At 39.0% G+C, this 13,959-nt stretch overlaps 1 protein-coding gene across 1 annotated transcript in view; it reads left to right on the forward strand.

Annotated features, from left to right (window-relative positions):
* Ash1l (ASH1 like histone lysine methyltransferase) overlaps window positions 1-13,959 on the forward strand; it is a 160,233-nt gene that overhangs the window by 48,722 nt on the left and 97,552 nt on the right. Inside the window, exon 4 of the mRNA XM_059265644.1 lies at window positions 13,094-13,195. Within this exon, the coding sequence (XP_059121627.1) occupies window positions 13,094-13,195 (102 nt within the window). The remainder of the gene's footprint in view (window positions 1-13,093; window positions 13,196-13,959) is intronic.

Below are 13,959 nucleotides of genomic sequence, written 5' to 3' on the forward strand. Positions count from 1 at the left end.
GTCCAGGTTTAAGCCAGCCTGGCATATATACATGTAGTGGGACGGATGGCAGAGTTACAACTCTGTTGCCTCCTGCAGCAGCCTGAGTAGGTATTTTTATGAAAACTTTTTAAGGCCTGTTTTGTTTCTTAATGTTTCTAAAAACTGTTTCTGCTCCCCTGCCCCCCCCCACACACACACATAAATGAAATTTATATAGGTGGGTGGCTGTAGAGGTATCTTGGATGGGGGTCCAATCCGATATGGTAAAACCTTATATAAGTCATAAGGATTTCACAAAGTGGTTAAGACATGTCTTTTATTGTAAGTGGAGTTTCTTGTGAGATTTCTAGAAAATTGCAGGCTTGTAAGCTGAGAAAAGAGGAAGGCTGTATGCTTAGACCTTACACCTAATTCATTACTGTTTTGACACTTACTTATAGATAGAAATATCTATCTGTAAAAGGAACATGGTCTCCATTGCAAGTACTGTTAAATGGGGGCTTCTTTCCCTTCCCCTATTCCCTTAATTATCTGTCTTCCTATCCTGTCCCAAAATGTGTGTGTGTGTGAGAGAGAGAGAGAGAGAGAGAGACAGAGACCCTAAAGATAAAAATTATACATTCAACATATTAGAAAGACACAGGAACCGAAGAGATGGCTCAGTGGTTGAAAGTACTTGTTCTTACAGAGAACCTAAATTCTATCCTTAGTACCACATAGTGGCTCACAGTCGTCTGTAACTCCTGTTCCAGGGGCTCCAATGACCCCTTCTGACCTCCTTGGGCACCAGGCATACATGTGGTATACAGATACCCATGCAGGCAAGACACTCATAAAATACAATAAATAAACCTGGGGACAGGGAAACACAGCTTCAGCACTAGGAAGGCAGAGGCAGAAGACTTTGAGGTCATGCCGGGCTACACAGGAAATAGCAAGGCTGCATAACAAGTCTTGTTTCAAAGACAGGCTTGGGGGGCGGTGTCAGAACTTTAGGGGAAGGGACTAGAGAGTAGCTCAACCAGTAACAGATCCCCTTGTAAAAGGGTGTGTGTGGTAACATGGGCCTGTAACCACAGCTAAGGATTGGAGGATACCTAGGCCAGAGTCTAATGACCTGAGTTCAATTCCTGGACCCCACATGGTAGAAGGAGAGAACTGAAGGTGTCCTGTGAACTCCACATACATATGCTGTGGCAGGAAATAGAAAGGAGTTACTGTGTGTGGAGGTCAGAGGACAATTTATGAGAGTAAGTTCTTTCCTTCTACCATGTGGGGTCCAGGGACTGAACTCTTAACATACTTGGCAGTAAGCACCATTACCTGTTCGGCCATCTCACCAGCCTTGTAGGCTTCTGAAGTTTATTGTCCAGATTGCCAAGTACTAGTCATTTATGGTGGCACCCAGAAGGCCAAGACAGAAGGACCTACAGTTTAAGGTCAGCCTGGGCTATATAATAGCACTACCCTGATTGAGAAACAGTATAGAAAAGATAATCATAGTCTGGGAAGAAGGACTGAAGTATACATCTGGCTTTAGCAATTACATTGTCAATCTAAGAGCAGTTTGTTCAGTAGCAGGTGTTGAGTTTCTGGAGGCTGAAGAATAAATAGAAAATAAAAATATATATAAATAAGAAAAGTTTTATGCCAATTAGCCTGGTGGCACGCACCTTTAATCCTTGCACTTTGGAGGCATAGGCAGGCAGATCTCTCTGAGTTTGAGGCCAGCCTGGTCTATACAACCAGCTCTAGGTCAGCCAGGGTTACATAGTGAGACTCTGTCTTAAAGAAAAAAAAAAAAATTAAATTGTGCTTTCTTGCTATTTTATAGCAATTCTGATTACTTTATGTACTGTGTCTTTGTGGTTGCTTTTGTGATGGTCTTAATTCTTGAGGTATAAAGGCTTTAAAAACAAACTTATTTTAAATTGATCTCCAATTAAAATGTCTCACCCCAGACTTGTGTGCACCTGCACACAGTGTTAAAGAAATTGTTGATTACCTTTGGGAAATTATAATTCTGAAAGTTTTCAGTGACAAGACCTGGAACAATCAAGTGACTAAATAATGCTAATATTGGGTTATAGCCTTAAAATAAATATCCAGGAGTTGTGTTGATAGAACTAAATGATTGACTAAATACTTGGAAAAGGACACAAGTTCTGTGGATTAGAAGTGATGCATGTAGATCTCCCCTTTCAAGGGGACTTCCTTTTATTATGTTCACTGTTATTACCTTATGTGGATTTGGTGTCTGTGAGCCACATGCGGTTCCCTGTTCGGCCTTGGGTCTTCTGGAACTAGGATTACAAATAGTCGTTAACTGCCTGTGGGAGCTGGAGAATGAACCCGGAGCCTCTGCAAAAGCAGCAGGTGCATTGAAATGCTGAGCCATCTCTCTAGCCCTGGAACTTCTCTTCTTGAATACTCACACATACTGACTTACTTTCAAATAGACTAGGAAGATGGACACACAGTAACAAAGGATAAGGTTAACTCAACCTGTGATGAAACAGATGAGTGTGCATTCCCTGGCATTGAGCAAGTAGGGAGTTTCATCCCTGTGTATATTTGCCAAAACCCATAATCCCACTGTAATCAGAGAACAGCAGAGAGGAACGTGATGTCCAAGCAGTGTTACAGAAAAGTATTAAGGACCTTAAAAAACAAGGAAAGGTTAAGAAGTCGTCAACAGATCATAGGAAACTAGAAGAGACGTGAAAACTGAATACAATGTGATGTCTAAGATCAGACCTTGGAGTAGGAAAGTACATACTTCAAATTTGCTGAACTTCGAATAGTTTGCATTTGCATCAATAGATTATGCCAATGTTAATTTCTTAGTTTTGAAAAAAATGTGTGTTGGCTGCGTAAGATGTTAACATTAGAGGAATTTGGCTAAAGGATATATTAAAAATTATTCAAACATAAGATTTGTTTTTTTTTTAAAGCAGACTAAATTGTTAAGCAAAATATATCTCTGATAACTGATTAAGAGGGAAAAATCAAGGTTGTTTGCTGTTTATATTGATTGAATTTATTATGGGTTAATTATAATAAAACTGACATTTAATGAGTTACATTTTTGCACATTTCAGGAAAGGTAAGTAAAATCAGATTAGGGCTGCAGACACATGGGTTCAAGGCATATTTTGAGGAGTCAAATCATGAGGACAGGGCTGGAGAAAGGACTCGGAGATTAAGAACACTGGCTGCTCTTCCAGAGGACCCAGGTTCGATTCCCAGCATCCATGTGGCAGCTCACAGTCACCTGTCACTCCAGTCCCAGAGTCTGATGCCCTCTTATGGACTCTATGGGCGTCAGGCACACAAAGACTGGCAAAACACCTATACATATAAAATAAAAACCAAAAAACTAACACAACTCTGGGTGTGGTGACACACACCTTAAATCCCAGAACTCAGAGGCAAGCAGATCTCACTAAGTTTGAGGCCAGCCTGGCCTACATAGTGAGTTCCAGCACAGCCAGGACTACTCAGAGAAACCTTTCTCAAAAAACAAGGCAAACAGCCCATAAGAATGAAAATGGCTTATTTCTTGACTTAAATCATCAAAAGACTAATGGATCTAGGGCTGGGCAAATGGCTCAGCGGGCATGGTGCCTGCTTTGCAAACATGAGTGTCCACGTTCAGACCATGAACAGCCATATCAAAACAAAAGCCAAGCGTGGGGTTTACAACCTCAGTGCCCAGCCAAAGAAGCAAGCGCCAGGTTCAGTTTGAACCATGCCTTTAACCCTGGCACTGCGGAAGCAGAGGCAGGTGATTTCTGATTTTGAGGCCAGCCTGGTCTACAGAGTGAGTCCCATGGCAGGACAGCCAGGGCTACACAGAGAAACCCTGTCTCAAAAAGGAAAAAAAAGAACAAAAAGAAGAAAAAATACCTTTGTGTGGCTGAAGAGATAGCTCAGTGTTTAAGAGCATTGGCTGTTCTTCCAGAGTTCAATTTTCAGCACCTACATGGTGGGTCGAAATCATCTATAACTGTAGTCCCATGGGATCTGATCCCCTCTTCCTGGTGTGCAAATGTACATGCAGACAAAACACCCATATACATAAAGTGCATAAATAGGTGAAGAAGCAATTGGAGGATGACATCCTGTTAACACTGGCTGTCATATCTGTACAGGCCACACGAAGACAAATACAGGCACCCAGTCTTCTAATTTACATGTTCTATACTAACAATGAAAGTCCTAATAGTCTTAACATTATATACTTAATTACTAAGACTATTTATTCCTGGTTTCATCTATTATTTGATCTATATTAGGTAGATATGAAATATGTCTGGTGAGAACAGGTATCTGACATGGAATGTACAAACATTCCTTTCTTGATTTTTCAGCATTTTTTAAAATGTACTTATTACCTGGGTAAGGTTTTTTTGTTTGTTTGATTGGTTGGCTGTTTTTTGTTTTAAGATGGTCTCATGTAGTAGTCCAGGCTGATCTTCAAACTGGCTGTGTACCCAAGGATGACTTGACCACCTCCCTCAGTCTTGTGGGAGTGCATGGGTACTCAGTGCCAGGGCTTGCGGTATGCTAGGCAAGCACTCTACCAACTAGAATATATCCATACCATACTAACTCAAAGTTTTGTGAGTTTTTCTTTTAATATTTATTTTTGATTATGTGTTTGTACATCTTTGTGTGAGTATGTGCGTGTTAGTATCTGAGGCCAGAGGCATCCAATCTCCTGGAATAGGAGTTAGAGGTTAATTGTGAGTCACCTGACGTGAGTACTGGAAAATGAATAGAGGTCCTTTGAAAGAACAGTAAGTGCTCTTAACCATCCCTCTACACCCCAACTTAGTTTTTTTTTTAATAGTTTTTATTGTATGTGTATAGGTGTTTTGCCTGCATGTATGTCTGCACCACGTGCATGCTGTGCCGGTAGAGGCCGGTAGAGGGTGTCAGATCCACTGAGACCAAGTTACAGATGGTTGTGAACTACTATGTAAGTGTAGGGGAATCGAACCTGGACCCTCTGGAGGGTGCTCTTAATCCCTGAACTATCTCTCCAGACCTAAATTAGGGTTGGTTGATTTGTTTGCTTCTTGTGTGTGTGTTTTGGGGACAGGTCCTCGCTACTGGGCCTTGATTGTCCTGGAACTCACTATTTAGATCAGGCTGGCCTCCAACTCACAGAGATCCGCCTGCTTCTGCCTTGAGTGCTGGGATAAAGGTGTGTACCAGCCTGACCAGTGGGGTTGTTTGGTTTTGGTTGTTTGGTTTGGATTGTTTCTTTTTAAGGACAGATCTTGCAGCCTAGCTTCAAACTCAGGGTCTTCTTGCCTCAGCCTCCTAATTGCTGGGATTATAGGAGTGTGCCACTGTAGGTAGGTGCCATCAAATGGATCTTGTGTTAGTGTATTTAACTCATAACCAGCTGTACATGGCTGAACAGTCTGATTTCAGAAATGGACAAAACAATAGCAAAGAGTGGCCAGTGGGACAGTGTTGTGATTGATTGCATGTAAACGTTACATAGTATGTGTTTCAGGTATTCCGCTGGTTTGTCCCTCATGATTAAATGACTATATATTTTCATTTCAGAATAGTATTCACTCTGGAAGCCACACACCCCCCACCCCCCACCCCCGAAAGGGTTTCTCTGTGTAACAGCCCTGGCTGTCCTGGAACTGACTCTGTAGACCAGGGTGGCCTGGTTTTTGTTGTTGTTGTTGTTGTTTTAAAAAACATACTTACTGAGTTTTGTTTCATTTTTACCTGAAAGGGATAAGCATTGATTGATGAAAATGTCGTGATTTTGACACTTTCTCTAGAGTTTTATCAAAGATGCACCCATAAGTAAAGTATAAATATATAGGGGTAAAAGTTGAAAATAGATTGTGGCACCCCTTTAATCCCAGCACTCAAGAGGCAGAGAGGCTGGTGGATCTCTGTGAGTTGTAGTCCAGCCTGGTATACAGAGTGAGTTCCAGGACAGCCTGGGCTACATAGAGAAACCCTGTCTCAAAAAAACAAAAAAAAGAGAGAAAGAAACTAAATTATGATGGTTCTGGGAAGTTACCAGGAGAATTCCATTTTAGTAAATGTTCTCATTTGGGCTCTGTGAGGAATTCCTTAATTAGAGAGAGAAAAAATACTTTGGGGTTTTTTGTTTGTTTTTAGTTTAAAAATCATGAGCACAGACTCTGAACCCTTCCCTCCTATAATGCACTTAACTGATGTGGTAAATGAAATGTATTGCTTTCTGTAAGTTTATTTCTTATGTCAGAAACACCTGTTTTTATTAAAGATCCAGCTTTTATCCCACCTTTCAACTTGTTGACAAGAAACTTGTAGTGCTGTTTTGTTCAAGAGATTCAGGAATAGATTCAGAACTTAAATCCAGGACCAAAAAGTACTCCATCAAAGTCTTCAAATCCTGGGGCTGGAGAAATAGCTCATCAGTGGAAATGCCAGAACCCACATAAATTTGTAGTGGACATAGCAGCCTGCCTATAACTCCAGCCTTAGCAGGTAGAGACGGGGTTCTCCAGAGCAAGCTGGCAAGCAAAACTATTAGTGTCAGCAAGTTCTGGGTTTGATTGAGGGACACTGCTTCAGTTATTAAGGTGGATGAACCTCAGTCAGACCACCACATGTACTCATGTGCCCACACAAACATGTGCCTCCGTACATGCAAATTAGGCATACACACATGCACACCGCAAACATAAAACTAAAATTTTGTGCCATGCTTTAATTTTGTTAGGAAGAACTGATTTATTATAAAACTACTTTGAAATACTATTTTGAAATAAGTCTATATCTTCGAACTCACTGTAAGCCTCATTTTAAGTCTAACACAAGTTAGTCTGTACTTCCATGGTTAGTCCAAAGATATATATATATATATAGCATTGGAAACATCAGACATTTTGCTCATTTAAATAATTTCCTAATTAGTATAGTGTTTATTGTTGAATTCCAAACAATGTACATAAAACCTGAAGTATATAAATTTGTAAAAAGCCTTTAATATGAATTTAGACTGAAGAAACAACTTTTATCTGACCAGATTACTGGTTTTATCGGTTTCTTTTTTGTTTGTTTATTTTGAGACAAGTCTCACTATATAGTTCTGGCTGGTCTGGAATTCACTGTGCAAACCAGGCTAACCTGCCTCTACCTCCCAAGTGCTAAAATCAAAGGCATATGTCACCACGCCCAGTCAGTGTGTTTTTTTCTAATTCATATTTAGCACCCTGAAAATTCTTTTTTTTGGGGGGGGGGGCGTTTGAGACAGAATTCTCTGTGTAACAGCCCTAGCTGTCCTGGAACTAGCTCTATAGACCAGGCTGGAGAAAATTCATCATTTGGTTTGGAATAGTTAAGGCCACAGTGAAGTAGTTAGGTTGAATCTTTATTTTCAAAGATAAGTGTGGATGTTAGGTTTTTGTGTATTTTTTTTCGTGGCGGGGGGGTGTTGTTTATTTGTTTTGGTGTGGTTTGGTTTGGTTTTACGAGACAGGGTTTCTCTTTGTAGCCCTGGCTGTCCAGGTTCTTGCTCTGTCTGCCTGCCTCTGCCTCCAGAGAGTGCTGGGGTTAAAGGCATGTACTACCACTGCCCAGCAGGGGAGTCTCACTATAGATCCCTGCTGGTCTGGAGCTCCTCTTTAGACCACCAGGCTGGCCTCAAGTCACAGAGATCCACCTATCCCTAACTCCCACATGCTGGGATTAAAATTGTGTGCTGCCACACCCAGGTTTTTTCTTTTTTTAATTTGTTTTAATTTTTTAATTCAAGTTAGTATGAGAATGTGTGTCTCTGTGTGTGTCCACATACTTATGCACACGTGTTTGCTTCTGTAAGGGAGTGTGCATGTCCTAGTATGTATATGAAGATCAGTTAGCAAATTTTGAGAGTCAGTTCTCTTTCTGCCCTGGCTGCCAGGGATCCAACTCAGGTTGTCAGGCTTGCTCAGCAAGCATTTTTATTTGGTCATCTCACTGGATTCTGTGTTTGTGTGTTCTTTCTGATTCTTCCACCTTTCTACATACACAGATGCTTATTACCAGAGGCAGTTTTCTCTGTTGATTCTGATAACTTTGCCCATTTGACTCTTTGCTTACTCTCAGGTATCTGTGAAAATAGTATTCACTTTTTATAGTAGATTAAATTAAGGTTGTTTTTTTTTTTAAAAAAAAACAACAAACCAACTTCATGACAGCTTCTTGGTCTTCGTTTATTTCTGTGGATACTATAAGATTAGATTATTGTCCTTAGTCCATTTATGTTCTTTTTTCCCTTTTCTGACATTCTTCCCCCACTTTTTTTTTTTTTTTTTGCTGTCTACATACAGTTTATACTTTTTCCCTTGTTTTTTTAAAAGATTTATTTATTATGCATAGTGTTCTGTCTGCATGTACACCTGCGGGCCAGAAGAGGGCACCAGATCTCATTACAGATGGTTGTGAGCCATGTGGTTGCTAGGAATTGAACTCAGGACCTCTGGAAGAGCTACCAGTGCTCTTAACCTCTGAGCCATCCCTCCAGCCCCCATTTTCCCCTTATTGCCTACAATGATACAAATATTTTCTCAAAGCCTTGTCTTACAAGTTTATCAGTTAAGAGACCAATGAAACTCAAAAATACTATAATGAAAATGACTTGTGAGGCTTCTTCACATATCCAAGTTTATTTTTAGTTCTTATATACCTCTGTATATCAGCCTAGTTTGTGATACCTGTGGTTCTTCCTCAGTAGCACTCGGTCACCTTCTGTACACAGATGTCTTTATTACCAGTAGCATGGAGAATTGACTCCTAAGACTCACCATACCTTAATGTTAAAATCCAGTTTTATTTAAGCATATCGTCTCTGCTTTATGTGCAATTACTGCTTTACTTATGTGTATGTAGTCTCTAAACATGTGTCTCGTCTGTGGTCTGAGTGACCCCAGCAATGTTTCTAATTGAAAAATTTTATGGGGCTGGAGAGATGGCTCAGAGGTTAAGAGCACCGACTGCTCTTCTAGAGGTTCTGAGTTCAATTCCCAGCAACCACATGTTCTCATCTGTAATGAGATCTGGTGCCCTCTTCTGTATATATAATAAATAAACAAATCTTAAAAAAAAAAAGAAAAATTTTATGAACTGATGAATTTCCATCTATATTCCTTGTTTATTTCATTATATCTTTGTTCTAAATTGAAATAAGAAATGATGGAAACTTACTGATTTCTCTCTCTCTCTTCTCTCTCTCTTCTCTCTCTGTGTACACACTTTTTTTTTGGAGGCATAATCAGATTTTCTTGAACTAAAATCCATATAAACACCTTGTTCAATGAGGAATGGAGTCTTTGCTGGCAAATCTTACCTCACCATGAGTGAAGCTGGGTAACTCCGCTTGGAAGATGACTATGAATTAGAGGAACACAAAAGTAAATAGGGGAAGCAGAAAACTCCTTTGTCCTTGTTAAGAACTAACTAGAAAGCTGGACACCTGGTTCCAATTAGTCTCTTGGTACATCTGATGGTATTGCTGTGGTTTAGATCATCACCCCACTCCTAGAGAAGCTAAGGTAGAGGCGGGACATTAAGGTTCATTGCAGATATACATCTTAATTGTACTCACTTTACATTTAAGGTAAATGATTAATAGCTATATGTTAGTTTCAGCTCCCTAATTGGGCATAAGTATCTGTTCTGCTTAAATTTTTGTTTTAAAATAGAATGTTCATTTAAATGTGTCAGTTAGTTACTTAATGTATTTAATATCTAAAATATTTTTCACAATAATGTTGAATTTGTAGCTCAGCGAAGCATAAGACCCTGGTTTCAATCATTGATATTCTCTTCCCAAGAAAAAGATATCATGACCAGTGTTAGGAACCTCTTCATATGTAGTAATCACTAACATTTATAAGCCACATTGAATTTTATAAGGTGACATTACAAATTTTACTATCCCATTTTGAGACTTAACACTGTTCAATGATTTAGAGTGCTTTAATTTAAAGTCAGAGTTAAGAGTGTTTATTTGCCTTGATCCTGATCCTTAATTTGCTAAAGTCTGAAGAATCAAACCCTGGTTGCTTTTCTCCATAGTCCATATACTTAATACCACACTGCACTTCACTCTGCATTTCATTTTGTCTTATGTTTGGAAATACAGATATGTTGGGGTCTCTGCTGGAATAGACATGTTAGTTCTCTCTGGACATTCTCCTATTCTTCTCTAATCACCCAGCTGTATAATGGAACTAACAAAGCAGTACGTTTATACATTTCCTCTGACTTATAGGCCAATTTTAACATACTTTACACATATTTACAGGTTTCTTCTTCTTGCTCAAAAGTTACGTTGATTTCCAGTCTTAAATCTGTTTACATCATTGAGCAGTGTGTTTTCCGGTATTCTCATCCTCTTACTGTGCCTGTCAGCACTGTTTTTGAACATATTTCAGGGATACAACTTTATTCTCTAAATATGCAATATTGTTAAGAACAGCTCTACTCTGTATGAACAGGGGATTCAAACACACTTTTAAAAATGAAAAATGAAAGCCTTCCTGAATTTTTATTCCAGTCTTCTATTTAATTCTAAGAATAGGCTGCTGGCCTCCATTACTTTCAGAAAATGAAAAATGGCTCAGAAGCTAAGTGAGCTAAGCCATCTCTCTCTCAATTGTTTCAGTTTCTCAGGAATTGCTGTACAGTGCTGCCAATAACGATCTCCGGGGATCTGACCCCCATTCCACCTCCCACTGCCTCCTCAGCAGCTCCAGATGCCACCAAAAGAAGGAGCTTTGAAGAAAGTGCCTGTACCCTCTTGTACCCTGAGGTGGGTGAGGCCAGGCAGGGTGATTCTCAGGATATCCTGATGATCAAAGGTATAGTTGAAGCCTTCATGAAGACTTTCTTGAAGATGATCAAGAAATTTGGGAAAAGTTACCAAATAGCCTAGAAACTGAAGCTGGAGCTCAAGAACAGATAGCACAGATGTCATCTGAAATATAGTCTATGATGACATGCATAGCCTTAGCTAAGCCTGGAGAGCAGACCTGGTACTCTTCTTTGTATCTCTTTCCTCCCACCTCACTGTCTAGCCAGATACCAAGCATGTAAAATATACCCAATAGATGTCAGTTGGTGGCTGAGAGAGAAAACTATTAAAAGTGCTCTTAAACTCCCTTTGTTCCCTGGCACTTAATCTCCATTGTTTGCCCATTCAACAGGAATGGTGACAGAGCTCAATGATGTCTCAAGCTTCTTGGCCACTGTTGTCTTCTGTCTTGGCTACATATCTGGGTAGGAAGACTATATCTGTCTTGTATATGAAGTTTTCTGTATTAATACTTACTCTTCATTGATGCCTTCCTTGGCTTTTTACTTCCTAGATGTTTTATCATACCATTTAGCTCTGTAGAAGAATATCTGAGCCACACACCGTGGGGATTTACTGTTCAGTTAGTTTTCAAAAATCCCTTTTTATATCTCTTTGAAATTCAAAACTAAACAATCTTTGTTCTTGAGTAGATCTTACATCAGTCATCACTGTGTGTTAGAAGTAGGGTGCACCATTACAGCACAAATTTTCCTAGTATCTGACTTCTCATTCTTGAATGGTGAGTCATACATACATCTTACCTGGTCAGTACTGCCAGTAGCCTATGAAAAGAACAATTGCAATAGTGTGACTTAAACTATATAAATAAAACAGTTTATACTTTTTCTCTTAGAGCAAGGGAAATCATAGAAACTTAGCTGCATTAATTTCTCCTGTAATGTCCTTCAGAGATTAAATCCTGTCTTCATTAGAGAGTTAAATCCTCAAGCAGTTCCAGATACTCTCCTCTTCCAAGCTTTGGTTTCTTTTTGTGGCTCCAATTTTATGTTGAAGCTTATTTTAGATATAAAAGTAAATAATTTGGAGTGCTTCTAATTCTTTTGGCAAGTTCAAAATTGATGTTTATTATGTATTTTCAACAGTTAGCTTTTTAGATTATTGTGAAAGGAGTATTAGAAACAAGAATATTTTTTGTAGGAAAATAATCTTTCCTGAACATCATTGTTTTCTCCTGAGCAAGAAATGTACTAAATTATGCTACATCAATTTGGAGTTTTGCTAAAATTATAAGACCTTTTTTTTAAGGGAAATTAAATGTTTTTATGACGTTTTATACCTATAAACTAAGTAATCTTAAATGTATACCATTAAAGATGTATTCTACAAATAAATTTATAATTAGTTCTTTCAGTATTTTTTGTAGAAAACAGAATGTGAATATTTGTGAATTGGGTAAGATGATGGACTTCACCTGGTGTGGTGGCGCACGCCTTTAATCCTAGCTCTGAGGAGGCAGAGGCAGGCAAATCTCTGTGAGTTCAAAGCCAACCTGGTCTACAGAGCGACTTCCAGCACAACCAGGGCTACACAGAGAACCTCTTATCTCAAAAAAAGAAACAAACAAACAAACAAACAAAAGATGATGGACCTGAGGTCCAAGCTTCTACTTTGTATCTGAGTCTATTAAATAAGATAAGTTGGATAAGTTTTTTTTTTTTTTTGGTTTTTTTTTTTTTTTTTTTTGGTTTTTCGAGACAGGGTTTCTCTGTGTAGCTTTGCGCCTTTCCTGGGACTCACTTGGTAGTCCAGGCTGGCCTCGAACTCACAAAGATCCACCTGGCTCTGCCTCCCGAGTGCTGGGATTAAAGGCGTGTGCCACCACCGCCCGGCATAAGTTGGATAAGTTTTATTTATTGGTTTATATGATGAGTTTTAATAAAAAATAAGGAACAGGTTAGACTATCAATTTTTATCAGTAAATATTTCATAGTGATGGTACATGAAACTAAATCACAATTTATTTTTAGCCTACCATTAAAAGTGGTTTTCTTCCTCTCTGCTAATCTACAACAATTCTATGAGACCTGGGAAATTCAGTCAGCAGCATCTGGCATGGTTTATCCTCTACTTATATTCTTCTTATTGTGAGCTTATATGTCATATTGTTACAGGGTATGGCAGTGACAGCAGCTACAATTCACTGTTCTATCACAGCATGGTCTAACAAACACTTCTTGTTGTCTTGAATTGTCCTATGATTTCTTTCTTCTTCTTTCTTCCCAGGTTCTCAGTCAAGTTCCGATAAACCTTCCCAGCGATCATCAGAAAGCACAAATTGTAGCCCTACCCATAAAAGGTCTTCATCTGAGAGTACTTCTTCAACAGGTAAGTGCTATTGTTTTACTAGATTTTCAGGATAGTTTCCTATCTGCCACTTGAAATTGATGAATCTGTATAAAGCAAACAAAAGTGGTCTTGTCAGGCTGGAGAGATGGCTCAGTGGTTAAGAGCACTGACTGTTCTTCCAGAGATCCTGAGTTCAATTCCCAGCAACCACATGGTGGCTCTCAACCATCTGTAATGAGAATATGTATATATAATAAATAGCTAAATCTTTAAAAAAAAAAAAAGTGGTCTTGTCATCTCAATATCACTCATAATGTATATTGGAAAAATTCAATAGTTTTACTTTTAAAAATTGAAATGTAAGGGCACTGGAGGATGGCTCAGCAGTTAAGAGCATATACTGTTGTTGCAGAGGACCCATGGTTGGGTCCTAGCACTAGGGGACCTGATACCACTGGCCTCCACAGGGATCTGCACATGTACACATACTCACACAACAGACATAACACACACACATAACTTTTTACATTGAAATTATGTAAAAGTACATTCTGTAATAGTGTGGCTTGAAGCCCTTTAATACATTATTGTTGTTGTGTATATTGGCACATGCCTGTACTCTCAGCATTTGGGAGGTAGAATTAGGATTAGGAGTTCAAGGTCATCCATGGAATAACTTAAAGATAAATCTCTCAAATATATTCATTAAGTATTTAATTAAAAAATACAAAGTAGGCTGGTAATCCCAGCACTGGAGAGACCAAGGCAAGAGATATTGCTGTGAATTTGAGGCCACCTTGGGA

The sequence above is a fragment of the Peromyscus eremicus genome, chromosome 6 (assembly GCF_949786415.1).
Source record: "Peromyscus eremicus chromosome 6, PerEre_H2_v1, whole genome shotgun sequence".
Lineage (NCBI taxonomy): Eukaryota > Metazoa > Chordata > Mammalia > Rodentia > Cricetidae > Peromyscus > Peromyscus eremicus.